A 21214-nucleotide genomic window follows, 5' to 3' on the forward strand; every position below is an offset into this window, starting at 1 on the left:
GGCCTTGTTCATTTATTAATTCCACCCACTTGCAGTTTACTCACAAGCTTACAGAAGTGAATACTAAGATAAGAGTGGGGGAGGGAGGGTTGTAGGAGAAGAGGAGATAGGAAAAAAGCAAACAGGTGGTGAAGTGGGAGGAAACTGGAGAATAGTAATTATAGAGAATGACAGACAGGAGACTATCAGTCAGAATCTGTCTGACTCTTGACTATCAGAGGCAACTGCCAAGACTACAACCTAGGTGTCAGCTCCAGCGCGCTGTCGGCATGGAGCTGCCATTCATGGGGGGAGAAACTCACAAACCTCGTTTCAGCCCAGCATCTGCTTCATCAAGCCCCCCAGGAACTGATAGGATTGACAGGAAGGAATAGCTGGGGGATGACATCATCATGGCCAGCCAGAAATAACAGGTGGATTAACTGTTTAGATGCTGGTTGTAAATACTCAAGAATTAAACATAACATAAACATAAGTCAACTTCCGGGTCACATGGGAGGGAGCAGCGCACGTGATTGGGTGGGTGGTGATAACTAATGGATAAATGGTGGTGGGAAGCACAGGGCAGTAGCCCTAACAAGATTTTCATCTGTGATTGTCAGTGAGTGCCAAGAAGTGATTAAACTAAGGTAGTAGCCATCCAGGTTTGTCTCCTTTTATTTCCTTCTGTTTGGAACCTGACACTAGGCTAAGCAACCTATCCTGGTGGGAGTCCTGCCTAAAACCTGGCCTGGAGCTCCACAGCAACCAGCAAAGGAGCATTCACACTGAGACAGCATCTCATCACAACTAGTGCTAGAACTTTTAGAGGGAGGCAAAGGTTGTATGCCATTTAACAGACTGCCATTTTGTTTGCTTGAAGGACTGAGTATTGAAGATGTATTTATGTGGCTACATTGACTTGTAAGGTCTAGGAGGATAGAGTTAACCCAGAACAATAATCTGTGATTGGGGAGGGTAATGAAGTGTTGTGTACATACAGTAAGTGCTATGCTGTGGTGTGTCCAGTCCTTGGGAAGCAAAGAACCCTCACATGGACTTTAGGCCAATCCCTCTTTCGATACAGAGGAACAAAATTGGATACAGAGGAACAAAATTCTATAGCCAGATAGCATATAACCAGGAACATTAATGACAGGTCAGATCTGAAATGGAGGCTCCAGGGTGAAATGATGTTCTCAATGACTGATAAGTGAGCCATATCAGAGCCAGGGAGCTGTGTGGATGACCTCCAAAGTCTCTTTGACACCATCTTTCTATTATTTCAGTGCCGGTCATAATGTTTTTTCTTTGCTTTTATTTCTGCTAATATTGTATGTGACTACCTTATGTAGGCAGAGGTCTGTGGTTATAAACTTTCCATTCGTTGTGGCAAGATCCATAGCATTAGCAATTAGACATAAAAACATGCTATAAATGAAATGTTTGTTCCATTCCCTGCCAAAGTGATTTAAAGGTTAACTAAGTTTAGTAGATAGTAATTTCAAAGGCAGTAAATTATGTTGAACTTTGGTTCAATCATGTGTCTATATTTATATCTATAGTACATCTGTATCCATACCTTCTCCTCCTGGATGTTTGCATATTAGTTAAGCAAGACAGTGAAATTACTACCTTACTTACCAGCATGTTAAAAATGTTTACAGGATGGTGCAAACGATGTTATGAGATGAACATTTAGAGAACATTTTTGAGTTGAATTTCTTGTGTTCACTTGTTTTTGCTTTTTCCCATTCCCAAACATAGTTTGTCTTTATTAATTGTCTTAATTTCCCCTTTTATTATTTAAAGCCAAGCCTCACTGGGTTCAATTGATAAAAGATTTTGAAGCTGCAGTGGAGGACAACATATACTGGGAGTGCAGAGCAAGTGGCAAACCTAAGCCTTCCTACAGATGGCTGAGAAATGGAGAACCTCTAGCATTAGAGGTAATGTGTTTTTGTTTGTTGACCTTGTTTTGAAAAAAAATATTGTCCACAGTTACATTGACTGCACATTAGTAGCTTCCTGAGTTCATCCAAGTAATTTTAAATAAGGTAATTTGTAATACTAGTCAAGCAGTCTTTGGGCAATTAACTAGTTATTAATAAAAAATCAGTGCCATGGCAAATTTCTTCTGCAGTTTTTTTTATGCAATTATGCATCTTCCTTTTGATTGAAGAGGGGAAAATCAGGAATTTTCAAGGAAGCTGAGAAACTTGCATGTGAACGTTTTGTTTTTCATTATTTAATCTTCCCCGAAGTGTGTTTTCAAATTATTTGTCTTCCTGTGTTAAAGCATGAGAGAAGAAGACATCTTAAGGGAATTTTTCCATGGCTGTCTTTCAAAACAGGAAGCATGAGCAGTCAGGGAAGCTCCCATATATAACAGAATACAAAAACACCAGCTGCTTCTTGCCATGTTGCAACATTGTTCAGATGCAGCACTGAGGCAAGCTGAAAAAAAATCCCCAAAAAGCATTCTGAAGAAAGATTTGTGCATTCTGAAAATACCTGTAACATGAAAAAAAAACCCATAACTTTTTTGCAATGGGAAAAAAATACTTGTTCAGCATGCTTTAAATTAAATTAGTGAGCTAAGCAGGGTGGTAATCAAACTGACCCCATTCAAATCTATCATGATATAATTTAGAGATATTGATAGACAGCTTTAGTTTTAAAAAATAAATGGGAAAGAGGAAAGACAGAGAGAAGGCCATCTGTTAAGCCAACGTTTTGGCATCAGTCATGAACATCACAGAATTCCCAAAATAGCTGTTTAGGCAACTATTTATGTGCTCATGGTATGTAGAACAATAACGAGTTGTTTTAAAACTTTTACAGAGTCATCGGAACTCCCTGTCCCTTCTCCTGTGTTTATAAGTCTAAGATTAAAGTCTTACATGATATTGCACTTTTTAATTATATTTTTACCTGTATTTGTAGCATGATAAAATAAACCTCTTTTACAACAAAAAAATGTTAGCATTTTGAAATAAAGTTGAGAAGTTACGAACAAAGAAATGTCAGGGCATCCACAAGTTGAAACAGTGCCTGTAAATCACTTCTACTGTGATTAAAATTTTAAAAAATTGTTTAGTCCACTAGCAACAATAAAGAACGCTGCTCTTCCAGAATAACACAGGAATAAACAGAATAACCCTTCTCCAATCTCTTCATCTGATCAACCTCTGCACAATATGATCTTTGGATAAATTTGATACATCAAAACTAGTATCATTCTCATGTCTTTTTTCAGAAAATTATGTCGCTAGTATTTAAGGACATATTTAGCTCCTTTCCATGACTTCTGCTTTTATTCAAAGAATTATGGAATGCAAGATTGTAAGTGATCTTGGGCATTATGTAGTCTAAACTCACTGGTCAGTACAAGAAAGTAGTTCTATAACATATTCAACAAATGTCAATCTATCCTCTGTTTATATCGTGAGCAAAGGAAACATAGGCTCCCAGGGAGACATTGTTCCACTGTTGAATAGCTTTTACCATTAGAAAATTTTAGCTGAAGTGCATTCAAAATCTTTTTTTGTGTGTGTGTAATTTAAACTCATTCTTTTTTGCTCTGCCTTCTGAAACTACTCTGAACAATTCTGCTCTGTCTTCTGTATGACACCTCTTCAAATATTTGATAGCAGCATCATGTCTCTTTGCAATCTTCTTTTCTCCAGGCTAAATACACACAATGATTACAGGTATTTCTTCTAAGTTTGTCCTAACTGGCTATTTCCTGATTGCTGTTGTCTGGACATATTTCAGTTTGTCAGTGTCCTTCTAAAAATGTAGTGCCCAGAACAGAATGCAGTATTCTAGGTGTGGCTTGGTTTATGAGGAATAGAGAGGAATAGTGATTTCTTGACACTGTACTTGACACTGTTGATGAAGGCTAGGATTGCATGTGCTCTTTTTGCAGCTTTGTCGTGCTCATGGATCATAGTCAGCTTGTGAGTCACTCAAATACTTTTTGTGTGTATTACTGCCCAGTATAACTTCATCCTTTAGTCATCCTTTAATTTTTTTTCTATCCAAATGTGGATTTACATTGAAATTCATCTTACTAGCTCCGTCCATTATTACAGTTTCTCAACGTACTCCTGAATCTTGATACTATCTTCTGATACTTGCTATCCCATTATTTTTGTAATACAGTTTGCTTCTGGTTTCAATTCAAGTTGTTGGTTATCACCTTTAAAGCCCTTTATAGCATGGGAACAGATTATCTGAGGAACCATGTCATTCCAATTGGATTAACCTCCCCACTAGGAGAAGAGGCTTTCTATAGACCTCATCAGCCAAGGAATTCTTAGTGGGGTCTAGGAAAAGAGCCTTCTTTGCTGTGGCCCCTGCCCTCTAAACATCTTGCCACCAGAAGTGTGATTTCCCTCTACCCTTCTGGCTTTCCAAAAGGGTCTTAAAATCTAGCTCTGATGGTTGGCTTGGTGCCCTGGTGGGGGTGCACTCTGCTGCTTGGTTGAGTGAGAGACAAAAGCCTACCCCTATACCATCCATTATCATGATTTTTAACCTTTATTTAGTTGTTGTTGTTTTTTAATTTGATTTATATGCCACCCTTCTCCGGAGACTCAGGGCGGCTTACAGTGCATTAAGCAATAGCCTTAACGCACCGTACATAAAATTGACAATAGTTGTTGTCAATTCTAATGCTTTTATATTATGCTTTTATTTCATTGTAAGCCATCCAGAGGCTCTCTAGATAGACAGATGGATGGCATATAAATGTAATAAATGTAATAAATAAATAAATAAATATCTGTAAACTGATGATCATATTTTTAACTTTTTGTTCAAGTTATTTATAATTGGGTTGAACAACACAGGGCCTAAAATGGAGGCCTGCAAAATGGCCAGTCAACATTTCCTTCCAATTCAGTGCAGAATCATTTATGTTTAATCATTGTTTATAGTAGTTCAACTCGTTCTATTGTATGTCTGACTAACTCTCATAAGCTAGCCTCATATCGTATTTTCTCTACTAGAATCTCATTGAAAACATGTCAAATATTTTGCTGAAGCTCCATGCCCACTTCATTCCAATGGACAATTATACTTATGACTCTGGAGACCTTATTGATCTCTGAGCTTGGTTGTTTGCTTGCAGATTTTTCATTACCCAATTATGTAACATCAATGTGAGTGTGAAGTTTGTTTCATGTTTATGCCCTGCCAGTTTTGATGGGGTGGGTGTACTTTTCTTCTTTGGTTAGGGTATTGTTTTCTGCTGGATTGTTTGCCTGGTATTAATCCCTGAATATTGACTGCTGGAGAAGATGTGTTCTAGTTTGTTTCCTTCTTAACTTTTTCATTATCTCTTTTAAATACTATGTAAATATGATTTATTTTTATGTGTCCACTGATAGCCGATTTGTCTGAATGCCAAGCTTCCAGGAATTCCCTGTGTTTTTAGTTTAGCTTCGTCTAGGATGGTTGCAGGCTCCCCATTGAAACTATGGTTGAATCTGTCCAGGATTGTGAGATTAAATATTTTTCATCCTGTCTTTTGACTGCTAGTTTTTGTTAATAGATGTGCTCTGCTGGTCTTCTTCCTCATCACTCTATCAAAAAAGTGAGTTGATTGGCATCATTTTTCATAAACTCATGCAGCCAATTGTATTCTATTCTAAATGTTCACAAGCTCATTGCTTAATAATGTATTCCAGGATTTTGTTTGCAATTTACATCAAACTGGGTCCTCCCCCCACCCCCTTTTGCAAAGAGGAACAACATTTGCCCTTCTCTAGTCCTCTGGCACTATACCCATTGTCTTCTGAAAAATGCTCATCCTCCATGATTTCTGAATGATCGTACAAAAGTCTATGATACGATAGCTGCAAGCTCCTTCTAGACTCTTGGATTTTATAGTTGATTGCATGAATTCCTGGTTTTCTAACAGAATTTATATAGCTTGTCTTTTTATTCTTTGCCAGCAGCATCTGTCAACATTCCTTTACACATTGACCATTATGTGACCTGCTGCATGGCTGTTAATTCTAATGTTCTTATTCAGTATTTGTCTGAACTTGATGGATTGTTCCCTGTGACCTGCTATGTGTAATTTTTATCTCTGGTAACTGATATCCAAACCTGATCAGGTTATTTCCTTTTTGCCTTTCTATGTATGTTTACATATTTCTTAGGTTCAAATTCCATTAATCTATTTCTTCCCCTACATTATTTCTCATATGCAGAAATAATCAAAAGATATGCATCTGTTCTTTAATGATTCTATTCCACCATTTCTTCAATATTATGTCAGTCTTGTCCTATGGTGAGTTGGCTGTCTTGAGTTGTCCAATGGTGAATTGGCCATGGTGAGTTGGCTGTGGTGAGTTGGCTGTGATGAGTTGGCCATGGCAAGTTGGCTATGACTAGTTGACTGTGATGAGTTGGCTGTGTTAAGTTGGCATTTACTTACACTGGATTGCCACTCCCTTTGTTTTTCAATTGTTCTGCTTAGTTACGTTACTTTTTTAAGCTTATTATAATAGATTCTGCAGAAAAGAAAACTGAAGCAAACAGTTCTGCCCTCATTTCAATATTTTCTCTTAGAAGCAGACCCATCCCTCACCCTTTTCCCTCTTTTACTACAGGGTAAAGTCCAAACCCCTTTTGTGATAATTTTCTTCTTTTATTATAACTTCTTTGGATAGTTTAAATTCCTTTTGTGCTTTAGCCTACTTTTTTCCCTGCAGATATTAACTACTTGGCTGTTACATCCATCTCCCATTTTGTATGCAGAATAACAGAGTTGAAAGAGACCTACCCTCTGTTCAAGCAGAATATCCTATACCATTCCAGGCACATCTCTTTTTAAAAACTTCCAATGTTGGAGCACCCACAAATTCTGGAGGCAAGTTGTTCCACTGGTTAATTGTTTTCACTGTCAGGAAATTTCTCCTTAGTTCAAAGTTGCTTCTCTCCTTGATTAGTTTTCATCTATTGCTTCTTGTCCTGTCTTCAGGTGCTTTGGAGAAAAGTTGACTCCCTCTTTGTGGGAGCCTCTTTGTGGCCAGCCTTTCAAATATTGGAATACTATTTTCATGTCACCCCCTAGTTCTTCTTTTCACTATACTAGACAAACCCAATTCCTGCAACTGTTATTCATATGTTTTAATCTCCAGCACCCTAATCTTTGTTGCCCTTCTCTGCACTCTTTCCAGAATCTCAGAGAAGAGCAACAAAGATGATGTATGGTTCTTTAAATTCTTGGATCAGTCAAAACCGTCTTGGCATCCAGAATGGATCATTAAGCTACTTCCTTTTAAAAAGAAATGAAATTGTGTGCAATTGCTCTCCAAGTATCAATTTTTGAGGATGAAACAAACTTTAAATATTGACTTCAATTTTTTGTCAGCCATTTTTCTGTTAAGTTTTATCAAGGCATCTATTCCCATGAAATATACTGAATTGGCTTTGTATATGAGAACCACTGGTAAGATATTGTTTCTCACTGAACATTATGTTTAATTCTTCATTAGAGGATGCAGCTTTCAGCGTACACATCAATGCCAAAAACCACTTTAAATACTAAGTCTGGTACTAGCTTTATCTCCATTTAGAAACAATTTATAAACTATATTTCTTCACATACCCTTCTGCTATGTAACTTTAAAATGCCTGATTTTGATTGTTGGCCATAAAGTTAAGTATGGTATAGGAGGTAAAGGAGTCCCTGCAGATTTTATTCTGCTAATCATTGCCCACTATGTGGGTGGAGGTGATCATCACTTTTTCAAGGACCATTGAGACAGTACTGTCTGAAGATGTTTCTGCAGTCAAGTGGCTAGCATGATATCATGGAGGATTGTTACCCTACCGAAGCAGTCCCTGTTTATCTACTCGTATTTGTATGCTTTTGAACTGCTAGATTGGCAGGAGCTACTGTGTTTCCCCAAAAATAAGATCCTGTCTTATATTTTTTTGAACCCTGAAATGAGCGCTTGGCCTTATTTTCAGGGAGGTCTTATTATTTTGGGGCACATGGAGCAAGATGGGGCTCCTCTTGCCGCCTTACCTGATTTCCAGTTCTGCGTTTAAATATTTTTGGGAAGGGCTTATTTTTAGGGGAGGCTTAATGTAGCACATGCGCTCAAAAGCCTTATTGGGCTTATTATCAGGGGATCTTATTTTCAGGGAAACATGGTAGGGAGAGAATTTGGAGCTCACCCTGTCACACCACACTCGGCATTCGAACCTTGTCTTAATCTCTGAGCCATTGTGCCACCCCCTTAGTTGCTATAGATTAGTTAGAAATTCCAATCGATATAGTTGTTTTTTATCAACTTCTTTAAAATAACCTTTATATAGGTAATATTTTTTTAATAAAATATATGTCAAGAATAAACTTTGGAAAAGTTGATTTCTCTAGGCAACTGCTGATCAGAAATAAGAGGGGTGTAGTCTAGGGAATGGGATCAGTGCTTTGAAAATGGGTAGAGTGGGAACTTTGATAAAGAAATGCAGTACTTCATAGGAGATATACAGGGATTACAGTATGTGATATCTGGGGGATGGAGGTTCCTCTGCTAGAATTAGCTTTAACCAATATTTTGACTTGGGCTGCCTTTAAACAATACAGTATATATACTACAGATGTGTAAAGCTTAAGAAAATGAGTTAGTCAAAAGGAGATTTGACTGAATCATCCTTCTAAATCAAGCCAGTTTTCTCAAAAATCAGACATTCTGTATACTTTTTATTCTTTCTAGCTGGAGTATTTGTATTCTAGTCTCTGTCGGTCCAAAAGGGCCCATTTCAGTCCCTTTTAATATTTACATTCAGCCCACTTCTTCCCAAATGATGAAAATAACAAAAAACACATCAAAATGTTTGTTTTCTTTCTGTTACTTATCTTTCTTTTTTCTTGCACTGAACAGCATAAATATTATCACTGAGTGAACAGATCTGAGATATTTTATTTGCTGCTAGGTTACTGCATAATAAATTCAGACAAAAGTGTTTGGGCAAAAGTAAATGAAAGTAAAACAACAACAACCCCAAAAAACCCTATCGTGGTAGCATGTTATAGACTACCAAATCATATAAAATATTTGGAGGTATCTTCTTGTGTAAGTTATAGAACGTTTAGCAATAAAATTCATAACAACAATCAATTACTTAGACTTTTTAAAAATAAATAAGTAGCCTTATGACTATATCAAATCAAATAAAAATAAAATACAGGATCTAAATCCAGGATAAAGAAGATAAAAGAAAATATAGTAATAAAATGTGTATGTGCTAAATACAAGGAATCAGTATTTAGATAAATATATCACATTTATATGAAATACAAAGAATCAGCATTCAGATAAATACACCCTTTAGTCTTATATTTTCTTTCAGGAATAGTCCAGGCTTTAAAGCCTAGTAAATGGATCTTTTCCACATCTGTAGTCATCCATGTACCTTCAACGGCTATGAAGTCAAAGTTAGAGAGGAGCTTCGTTATATCCCAATCTGTTACTCTGATCTTCCAGCCAGTGATATTCAAAGTTACTAATTAATGTTACTGAGGTGATTGAAAGGGTACTGGAATTTTGGGTTAAAAAAACATGTTTTTCAATTATTCAACTAGAGTGGCGCTATCCAAAATTCCTTCAGGGTCAAAAAAACCCACACAGGTTTGTAATATGTTTACCTTCATCACTGCCTTAATGTTGCATAAGCTCCAGTGGGTTTTGAGATGAGCAGCAACTTGGTTGGGTATTTTTTCAGGTTGACAACTCAGAATAGTATCTACATCTGAAGTGAAGTGTTTTTTTTTTTTTTTAATTTGATTTATATGCCGCCCTTCTCCGGAGACTCAGGGCGGCTTACAATGTGTTAAGCAATAGCCTTCATACTTTTGTATATTTATACAAAGTCAGCTTATTGCCCCCACAAATGGGTCCTCATTTTACCTACCTTAGAAAGGATGGAAGGCTGAGTCAACCTTGAGCCTGGTAAGATTCGAACCTGCAGAAATTGCAGGCAGCTGTGTTAATAACAGGGTGCATTAAACCACTGTACTACCAAGTGTTGAGCTAAGGGTGATGTTTTTATAACTCTTCCTATTCCAAAGTCCTCCTCAATTAGTAACTCACAAAGATTTGGGCCGCAGCTTACTTCCTTTTATCTGTCAGCCTCTATTTTGTTTCTGTCACTTACATTTTCTGCATGCTGCGGTGTTTTATCAAGGAGTAGAGGGAGTAAGATGGAAACCACTCCCAAGGACTCTTTGCTCTCTTTTCCATGTCTATATTCCATGTTAAAATAGGGGATGAATCACCAAATTGTTTCTCAAATTTTCTTGGGCAGTTGGGGTGACCAGCTCTATTAAAGGTCTACCAACTTTACATGTTGTTGCTAATAAATTCTCTTCAGATCATTTAGCTCAGGGCTGGCAAACTTGTGGCCCGCAGGCCAGATGTGTCATGCACTGGCCACATCCACACCAGGTTTGGTGAAGGGGGGGGAAGTTGTGATATGCCACGTGACACTGCTGTGACGCCGCAAGTTTGACACCCCTGATGTAGCTTTTTTAGAATACTGACTTGTTCAGTATTCTAAAATATTGAATACCTGGCAAGGTACTGAAAGAATTAATCAGGTTTGTCCCTCAGGGTTCTTCAGAAAACTGACCTTCTATGGGAGGTATAGATTATTTATTCAAGCTATCTTTTCTCAAGGACAGTAATGATAGAACATCCTTGGAGTTACCAACTTTTATGTTGCTACAATTAAACTTTAAAGTGAAGCACTCTTATTGCCAAGATCAGTTATTACTTATTCTCGCTGTGTGAAACCTGACAAAGTTCTCCCTAATCTTAGATTGCTTCCTTTTTTCCTTTCTTCCAAGACATGCACATAGAGGGCACAAGCTATTTTACTCTCTTCCTGGTAGGATATACTCAGCAAACTGCTAGAGTTTACCTATCCGTTTAATGTACAGTACATCCTATAAATAAATCTCTTTTCAGTTAAAATTGTCAAACGTGCTTCACTATTATTGATCACATCAATTCTATGTTCTTAGGAATGTTCAGTTATACAAAGCAGATACTTCTACCAACATCAACCAATCACAATTTTACCCCAAAGAAATTGTATATTAGGTAGAAAGCTTGACAAGTATTTGTCTATGTGAGTATATATGAGTATATAATAAGTATGTATGAAAGACTACAGAGAACAAAAAAGATTCAAATATATAAGCTGAGCAAGAATTAGACCTCAAAATGAGTTGTCATTTTCAAAGGGGGGAAAAAACCTACTTTTTTTCCTCCCATGTAAAAGCATTTTGCAGTAGACAAGCTTGTAAGCCCCAAAATTAAAGTAAGTTGATCCCAGGATTGTTAGGAATAGACCTCACTGACAAGCAAATCCAACTCAATCCTTTCAGAATTTGAAATAGGATTTTCAAAGCTGATGTTTCAGTCCAATGCTTATATCTACCGCAAAGCTCTATAAAGCTTTGTCTGTCATAAAAACCATTATTAGCATATCACTCACTTTGGTCAATGCATGGAAATTCTAGAGTTGTCTTAAACATCAGTTAAGCTATGTATGAATTCTTCAAATGAAGTTTAATGAAGGCATGAGATACTTGCTGTGCAGCCAAAACACCCTCGCTTGTCTGTTTCTTCAGTCACGTAAATATATTCCTTTTTAATGTTTTGCTTTTACTATCCAGGGAAGAATACAAATTGAAAATGGAGCTTTGACTATAACAAACTTAAACTTGACAGATTCTGGCATGTACCAGTGTATAGCAGAGAACAAACATGGTACAATATATGCCAGTGCCAATCTCCGAGTTGTAGGTAAGTCACAACTTTGCTTTCTGTGTTGTTGTTATTCATCAGATATTTTTCCTCCTGCTGCAGTAGCTGTCATGTTTTCCTACACCATCTTGAAAATTTAGCAAAAATGTTTTCACACAACTCAATTTATCAGCATTTCTGTGTAATTTTCTCAATTGTATCTGAGGGATGTGGTGGAGGATAAAGAAGAAAGAGCTATATTTTATAGCTCAATCATTCATTGATTTAAAACAAGGACACCAAGATAAATTATTAATTATGGGAAGAAGAGACACAAAGTTTGGATACCAGCCCAGTGATTAAAACTAATCACACAATTGGGAAGCAACATTGGCTCAGCATATTACTTCATGGCACTGACCTTCTGTATTGTAGCTTTGGTATTCTTGAGAATGCAATGTCATTTGAAATGACAGTTAAGTTTCTCTGACTTTTTTCTTGATAATGTAGGTGCAAGGACCCATTATTAGTTATGAAGGTGATATAGGTAGTTGTCTACTTATAACAGTTTATTTAGTGACTGTTTGAAGTTACAGTGGCATTGATAAAAGTGACCTATGACCATTTATCACCATTGCATTTAATCATTGTGGTCACGTGATTAAAATTTGGACACTTAGCAACTGATTCATATTTATGATGGTTGCAGTGTCCCGGGATCATGTGATTTTCTTTTGCAAACTTCTGACAAGCAAAGTCAATAGGGAAACCAGATTCGCTTAAAAACCATGTTACTAATTTAAGAACTGCAGTGATTCATTTAACAACTTTGGCAAGAAAGATCAAAAACTGGGACGAAAGTCACGTAACAACTATCTCTCTCAGCAACAGAAATTTTGGGCTCAGTTGTGGTCGTAAGTCGAGGACTAACTATCCTAGTTTGCTTTTAGAACAAATGACAAGGTTTTATCCTCATGCAGAGGATAATTGGCAAAGCTTTTGCTATGTTCAAATAGTAACCAGCCTTGCATTTTAGTAACCAGTTTTGCATTTTTTATATTGTTTCTTAAATACGAGTTTAGAAGCCATATTGCGTATCCTTTCAGTTAAGGAGCCATATTGGCCTCTTTGGGTGTTGTGCATTCATGCATCCATTCCTCAGTAAATTGCCTTGATCTGCTCCCACATACATGACTGCTTGTGTGATTAGCAGAATAGGGGATATACCATAACAGTAAAATAATAGTGTTAAGGTAGTTAATAGCATATAAGTACAAATCTGAACAAAGCTATTAATTAGACCATTGATTGCACAGTTACCAGTTTTGATGCCCAAATCAATTTCTGACAATTTAACTCTTAATATAATTTATATGGATTGTTGAAATCTAGATTGGCCAGTGAAACTGAATTTTGAATGAAATTAAGGAGCCATTTGACTGTGTCCAATCTGGTGCCAGTGATCATTCTTCTACCATGTTAATCTTCAAACATCTAAGGTTCTCTTCTTCTTTTTTTTAGCAGAAAGGCAGACTAAAATGTATCTAACAAAGCTGGACAAAATCTCCTGAAAAGGTCTCCAATAGTAGTATTATTTGGAAATAGATGAATAAAAGAAAACTCCTAAGTCATTGAATGAGTATAGCGGCAACACTTTTGGTCGACTAGAAATAGTTGTGAAATACTAAGTATCTTTTGTAAGAATTGTTTTAAATTTTATCTATAACGTACAGTAGGCTTAATTCATTTTTATGTAGTAAAATGCAACTTTTATTTATTTATCTTATTTAAATTTTTGAACTCAACATCTTCCAGGAATTTGTAATCTGGATACCTGAATTTTAATTTTAATTTTGACACGTTATTTAAAGTTTTTACATTGATTTATTGCAAACTCTAAAGAACTTTATGATCTATATTGGCATAGAAATGTGATAGATAGATAGATAGATAGATAGATAGATAGATAGATAGATAGATAGATAGATAGATAGATAGATAGATAGATAGTGTGTGTGTGTGTGTGTTCAGAAGGGTCCTTTGTGCTCTCTGAGCTTGCTTGTTTTCTTGCAAGCAAACAGACCAATTTGTCCAGCTAAAATTATAATGTTCCAGACCCATTCTTTCTTGCTGAACTTCATGTGATTCAAGTACAAATCTTGTTGGAAGAAACTCAGTTTCACTCTATTCCACATCTCCATTCTATAATATAAAGTCTTACAGTAGCCAATGAAACCAGCTAACTGACAGTGCCTTCCCAATTGTGGCTGATCTCAGAGTAGAATTGGACCTAGTTAATGAAAGGAAGTAGCAGAAATTTGGCTAGACTGGGAAATTTTCCTCCCAGAAAAAAATATTTATTTGAGTGTCTCAATGAAGATATCTATAGTCAAGCTCCACCTGAAGGACATTTGTCAGTGAAAATATATTTACATGTTGTTTTTTTGCATTTTTGCTAACATTATCCCCCATAGTCCTTTGAATATTTTAAACAGAGCATAAGGAAAGAAAAACATTATTTCTTTTCTCTTTCTCTCCCTTAAGTCTTCCATCTTCTCCCTGTCTCCTTCCCCAAAGTCAAAGGTATCACCAAGCAGTCTCCTGACTGAGACTAAGTAGTATTTTGCTACTCTTCTTCTATCTCCAGGACAGTTTTCATAATAAATTATTAAACTGCAATTTTGTTATAGTTCCTGAAAAATCCATTTATGGAAGAGCTCTAATCTAATCTTACATCTGTTCTTCCCCTGTATATTTTCTGAAAACCTGTTTCCAAACATTGCAAAACAGCTGTTAGTTATGTATAAAAAAAACATGTTATGAGAACATGTGGTAATGAGAAAATGTGACAATGCTTCATCATTAGCACCACTAATAATTTAGTAATATTTTCTTGAAATAAACCCCTGCAATTGAAATCTGAACTTTGACTTGAGTTTGATTCAGTTCAGTTAATGCCTTTTTCCTGACTACTTTTAAAACTAGTGCCAAATCACTTTAGGATATTTCTTTCCATCATCCTATGTCAAAACAAGATTCATTGGCTTATTTATTGGGGGAGGGGTAGCAGTACTTTCACAAAATGGTGGTTATACTTTCAAATGCCTGCCATGGGAAAAATGGCTAGTAGAGTAGTCATGACCAGTCACAAAATACTTATTTACCATAAGGTAAAATAGTTTCTCAAGATACTTTGTACCATCTCATCAGGATTTTCATGGAATACAAAGACATTACTGCAAATAAATATGATGTGAGATGTCTTTGCTTTCTTTTACAGCATGTCAGCAACCTGCATTTATAAAAATAAAGTTGGGGCAGAGAGACTCACTGAAAGCAAAGGAAGTGTTTGGGGCCTATTGTTACCACTAATGCAATGTTTTAATATCATATTGTATTAAATATTGTGAATTCAGCCAGGCAAATGAGTATCAAATCAATACCAATTGTTGGAAAGTCACAGCGAGGGAGAAATTGGCCACTGTAAAAAGACAAATGCTGGAAAATGTAGGTCTTTGGAGTCTTCTTACAATCGGTGAACTGAAAGTAAAGCCTTTGCTTAATCCCAGTTTAATTCAGTGGCATTTTGATGTACAATTTCTGTTTCAGTGCTATTTTGGCTGAACTAGAATGAGAATTTCATATTCTTCAATGGTTAACGAAAAAGAAAAAAAAAGTAACATGAATTGTGGAACTCACTGAGGACATTCTGGAGAAGTTGTGTTTCATAGTTAATGTGTTTCTTCTGCTGCTAGCTTCTGCTCCTGACTTTTCTAAAAGCCCAGTGAAGAAATTGATTCAGCTTCTAAAGGGCAGCACAGCTCATTTTGAGTGCAACCCAAAAGCTTCCCCTAAAGCGACAACTATTTGGAAAAAGGGAGGTGAGCTGCTCCACGAAAATGAAAGGTATTATGTTGTGAATGTCTTCCTGTTATAATTTAAATATTGTCATATTTTGAAAGAAAGAACAACACTATTTAAGTTAGGTGGCAAATGTTGCTGAGTAAGCCATCCAATTTCATCAAAATATATAGTACAGATGAAAGAGGAATAATATGCCACATAGAAGTACGTTGAGTGAAATCTTTTCCCAGGTGCTTATTCAAAATTGTGTTGGGACTATTAATGGCAGACTTTAGAAAAAAATCTACCACCTTTGGTCTTTCCAAAATTCAAAACAAATGGCTTGGATTTGGCTTTAGAATTGCCGCATCAATTTTCACACCTACTCTCTGCAGAAACTGAGCTACTTGCCTTGTTATGAATAAAAGTTAGCTGTTGGTTGACAAACCTAACTATAAAAGTATTTTACCACTGTCTTTAGCACTATATTAGCATGTGTGGTGCATTTTATTTCGTGTTTGCTTCTTCCATGCCAGTGTTGTTATGGTTTTGCTTCCCAGTATGTTCATTATGTTGAGAGTTCTGAAATAACCTCTTATGCAGGTGCTGTAAATAATGGATTTGGAGCCGTAAAGAGAGTAAAGAAGCAACTAAGTATTTTTCTATGGACTCAGATATTTAGGTCTCAGTCCCACTTGGAGGACTGAAGGAGTTGTCATATGTCCAAATAGTAAGGTGATCCATGTAACTCCATGATTTGAGTGCTCCTATTATCATGGCCTAGATGTTGAGTTTGGGCAAAGGTCAGACTACATAATGATTGAGTTCAGGTTGTCTCTCCAAGCTCTTTGAGTTGTAGCCAATGTTGTTCAATTTACCTAAATTCTTGATTTCTTCTCATGTCCTTCTCATTGTTGCAAGCAAAAAAATATATACTAAAAATAGAAGGAGGTTAGTCCACTGAAGATTATCCAAATATATACACATCCACACACATGAGTAAATTTTATTTTATATTTATATATTGAAACTTTGGAAAAGCTATAATGATAGCACATATCCTAAATGAGAATGTGAAGATTGGGTGGAAAATGAAAAGTATAACAGTTAAATAAGGTCCTGACTCAGCCTATTGTTTTTGAAACAATTCAGAAAATTAAGACTTTCATACCAGTGGTGAAATTCAAAAATTTTTATTACCAGTTCTGCAGGCGTGGCTTGGTGGGCATGGTGTGGCTTGGTGGGTGTGGCTTGGTGGGCCTGGCAGGGGAAGGATACTGCAAAATCTCCATTCCCACCCCACTCCAGGGGAAGGATACTGCAAAATCCCCATTCCCTCCCCACTCCTGGGTGAAGGTTATTGCAAAATCTCCATTCCCAGCCCACTCTGGGGCCAGCCAGAGGTGGTATTTGCCAGTTCTCTGAACTACTCAAAATTTCTGCTACTGGTTCTCCAAACTGCTCAAAATTTCTGCTACCGGTTCTCCAGAACCTGCTGGATTTCACCCGTTTCATACCCATCTTTTACATACTTGTTCATCTGTTCAATTATAAGCACTGTTTCATTCACATTCTTTGGGGGTGGGGACATTGGGATGGGGTAGAAATGTTAATATACAAAGCCCATGAATGACAAGTAGCTGTAAGTATGTCTGGAAGAGGAGTAAGAAGAGAAAAAGGTTTACATATTCTTTTTTATTATTATTAAAGAGTTTTACAAAAAAAATTTTTTTACAAATATTTCCCCCTCCCCCCTGAAGGTTTACATATTCTTGACAAGTACATTCCACAATGACTCTGCCATCGGTGCTTAATGCTAAAGTTTATTGTACATTCCAATTGCCATCTAACTGATATAAATTCAGTTTATTAGACCAGAAGGAAAAGGAAGTCAGCATTCTGATATTAATGTAGTCTTTCTTATTCTCTCATCCCTAATAAACTGAGTAAGGTGATATATTCTGCTATTTCATCCATCCATTCATCCATCCATCCATCGAGAGAGAGAGGGGGGGGGTGCGAGAGAAAGGGAAGGAGGGACGGAGGGAGAGAGCTAATAAAACCCAGAATAATATAATGAAGCAAAATAATGGGAGATTCAAGACAGACATTTCATATAGTACAGTATGTAATAAATTATACAAAAGTCATTTTTGCAGGTTATACCAATGACTATCAATTTGAAGGATTTTAGAAACTTTGATAACATCTTTGCAGGTAAAGTTATCAGTGGCTATTAATCATGATGGCATTTAATTATTTCTAGGATCAGAAGTGCATTCTTCTCAGTATCAATTGATGGGGATACTCACAAAGAGAAAGCTGCTGTTCTCAAATCTTTCTTATTGGGAGATGGATCAGTGTTACAGAAGAGAGAGTGGTGGATTAAACTGATTTTTAAAATCTAAATAATGATACATATTTTATAAGAAAAGACTAGTTAATGAATGACACAAAAGAAAATATACTGAAAACCAAATCTAGTAGATTTCTGTAGCATTCTTAGGATGACAGGATAGAATTACAGACGATTGATAATGATGATGATATCTGTTCTATCAGGTCCAATTCTCAACAAGTTTTTGGATCATCTCCATATTTTTCAATCCTATATAGTTGTTGTTTTATGTTGTTTTATGCTCTGTCTGGTGTCAGTTTTGATGTTGTCTAGTCTTTGTGGATTTGAGTGACCTCATTTCCTTTTACTGCTGGTCACTCAGCATAATTGCCTTTCCTGTGATTGCATAAAATGGCTGAAATAAGGTGGAATTTTGTGGTTTTGTCTTCTAGCAATCTGGTTTTATATGCTCCAGCCCTTGCTTGCTTTTCACCTTTGTTATCCAAGGAATGTACAGAAGGCTTCTGTAATACTACAGGTCAAATACGTCAATTTTTCTCCTGTCTAGTTTTTCCAACTTATGCAACAACAGATAACTGTAGGAAATATGATAGTGCAGACTAATCTGCACTTCCTTGCCAAATTGGTGGTCTTGCTTTTCCATACACAATTCATGCATATCATTGCTGTGTGATCCAGTGCAATTCAACACTTTTATTTCTGGACTGTAATTATTGTATTAATCAATTTGTGTTCCTAGGAGAATGAATTCTTGTGTGCCTTCGATCTCTTCACTGTCAAATGAACACCATTGTTATTTTGACATTTTCATTCAGAAGGTTGTGTCATCAGCATACCAAAGTCTATTGATATTCCTTCTTCCATGTTTTAGGCCTAAGACAGAACCTTGTGATACCCCCACTGCTTACTTCCCTCCATGTAGATATAGTACCAGTAAGAATTACTCATTGAGTACTGTTTGTCAGCCAGTTACAAATCCATCTGATGGTGATGCTATCTATCCCACTTTTTTCCAGCTTACCAAGAAGTTGGTTGTAGTTTACTTTGTCAAATGCCTTACTGAAGTCTGAGTATATTATGTCCACAGTATTTCGCTGGCCTACTAATTTTAGTCACTATGAAAAATGAAATAAGATTGGTTTGGCATGATCTGTTTTTAACAAACTCATGCTGACTTCTAGTTATTACTTTACTCATTTCTAGATGTTGGCAGATCTGTTTTATTATTATTATCTTTTCCAGTATTTCCCAGGTATTGATGTTAGGCTGATTGGTCTATAGTTTCCTGGGTCTATTTTTTTCCCCCTTTTTTTGAAGATGGGAACCACATCAGTTCTTTTCCAGTCCTCTGGTAGTTCCCCGGTGCTACCAGGATTTTTGGAAGATGTGGTACAGTGGTTCTGAGATGACATCTGCCAATTCCTTTAGAACTCTAGGATGTAATCCATCAGGTCCTGGTTATTTGTATTCATCAAGATCAGACAGGTGTTCTCTTACCTTTTTTTTTTTTTTTTGCTTATTTTAACTTTTATTTCTAATCTTCTTTTACAGTTATGTTTTTGGTAGGCTGGATTATTGTTTCTTTTTACATTAAGACCGATGCAAAGAATGAGTTAATACATACATGAATAAGGAAGTTTAAAGAATGCAGTTTTGCTGCACTCCTTTATGTACAGTATCTTCAAACAATCAATGTTCCCGTGTGGTATTTGCATAATGGCTTCTTGATTTGTGAATAGCAGCTGTACCAACTTGACCAGACCTATTGAGATCCCCAGGTCTACTAGGGCTGTCCCCAGCCTGTTATGATCAATCCAGTGAAATATTTTCTTGTAGTCAATAGAGCAGTTGTAGATGTTCTTTTGATATTCTTGAGATTTTTCTATGATTCAATGGGAATTTCCAATATGGTTACAAGTACCCCGACCCTTCTGAAGACAGTTTTAACTTCGATTAATTCTCACCAGACATTATTGTATGATTTTAAGAAAAATCTTACTAGTATGAGGAATGAGGGAAATTATGCAATAATTGGAGCAATCCTTGGAGGAATCATCTTTTGGCACTGTTCATTTTTCAAATTTTCTAGCACCAAGTTTTGATGGTTGTGGGGGGTATAGGCCTCAGCAATTCTGCAGAGGTGGGTATCAACCCCTCACGTATTGTTGTTTGGTAGTTGGCTCATTGCTCACATAATATCTTCCTGAAGGATGACTGATTCTATTTCTGCTTCCTTTTCCTCATCATCCTTTGGAAACTGGCCTCTTTGTTGCTGGCATACAGCTGTTCTCTATATTCTCACCAGTGGTGAAATTCAGCCGGCTCTATCCGGATTGCGTGATCCGGTAGCAGCAGCGGCGGGAGGCTCCATCCACCCGCCCGGACGTCATCACGTCCCATTTTTTACCCTCTGTGCTCACATTTGCAAACTGGTAGCGAAGGTAAGTGAATACCACCCCTGATTCTCCCACCTTGTTGGTCAAAAAGTTCTTTCTCATGTTTGTTTTTGATGATGCTATTACAAGCAATAAATGCTGTTGGGATCTTTTTGACTTGCACAAATGCATTCCTGATGTGACTCTTCCTAGCTGTTTGCAACACTAGTCCCAATAAACTTTGTTGTCTTTCCTTGCTGCTCTTTGGAAATCCACATTTTGAGTTTGCCTGATGCTTTGACTGATTTTCTTTGCTTTCTGATAGTTTCATCTGAGAACCATTTGCACTTTTTGTCTGGTTTCTTGTATCTTCTTGCAACTTCTCAGCAGTGTCTCAAAGTTCAAACCATTTTTTTTTTAACCTCACCGAGTGAAAAATATAGAAGGGATGTCAAACTTCTTTGGTGGTGCTGCCTTTGATGTTATATAATTTGACTCTGATCTTAGTCACCAACAATTCATGGTCTGAACTGCAGTCAGCAGTTCAGTGAGGACTGAACTAAACTATCAATAGCAGGGTAGGACATAGTCTGGTTACAGTAGAGTTTATTTGATGGGTCCAAACGCTTATGCTATTTGAACTAGATATTCATGATAGGAAAATGATTTTCATGGCAAATTTGAACCAAACAATTCCCTATATATCATTCCCTTCACCAAATCTAAAGCTTCCAGTGATACCTATTTCTGCTTGGCTACCAATTTTTGCATTGAAATCACTTAGTATGTAACCAGTGTCTTTTTTGGGCACTTGCGCCAGAGCATTTTCAATGCTGACAAAGAAGCCCTCTGTTCAGTGATGAAATGTAAAATTTGTT

General features: G+C 36.7%; 1 protein-coding gene across 2 annotated transcripts in view; it reads left to right on the forward strand.

Moving 5' to 3' along the window:
* Window positions 1-21214, forward strand: part of CNTN3 (contactin 3) — a 174800-nt gene that overhangs the window by 108821 nt on the left and 44765 nt on the right. For both annotated transcript variants that reach the window (XM_034440553.3, XM_034440555.3), the window contains exons 7-9: window positions 1792-1928; window positions 11690-11819; window positions 15515-15665. In XM_034440553.3, coding sequence (XP_034296444.2) covers window positions 1792-1928; window positions 11690-11819; window positions 15515-15665 — 418 coding nt within the window. The remainder of the gene's footprint in view (window positions 1-1791; window positions 1929-11689; window positions 11820-15514; window positions 15666-21214) is intronic.

The sequence above is a fragment of the Pantherophis guttatus genome, chromosome 2 (assembly GCF_059756535.1).
Source record: "Pantherophis guttatus breed Tessera chromosome 2, ASM5975653v1, whole genome shotgun sequence".
Lineage (NCBI taxonomy): Eukaryota > Metazoa > Chordata > Lepidosauria > Squamata > Colubridae > Pantherophis > Pantherophis guttatus.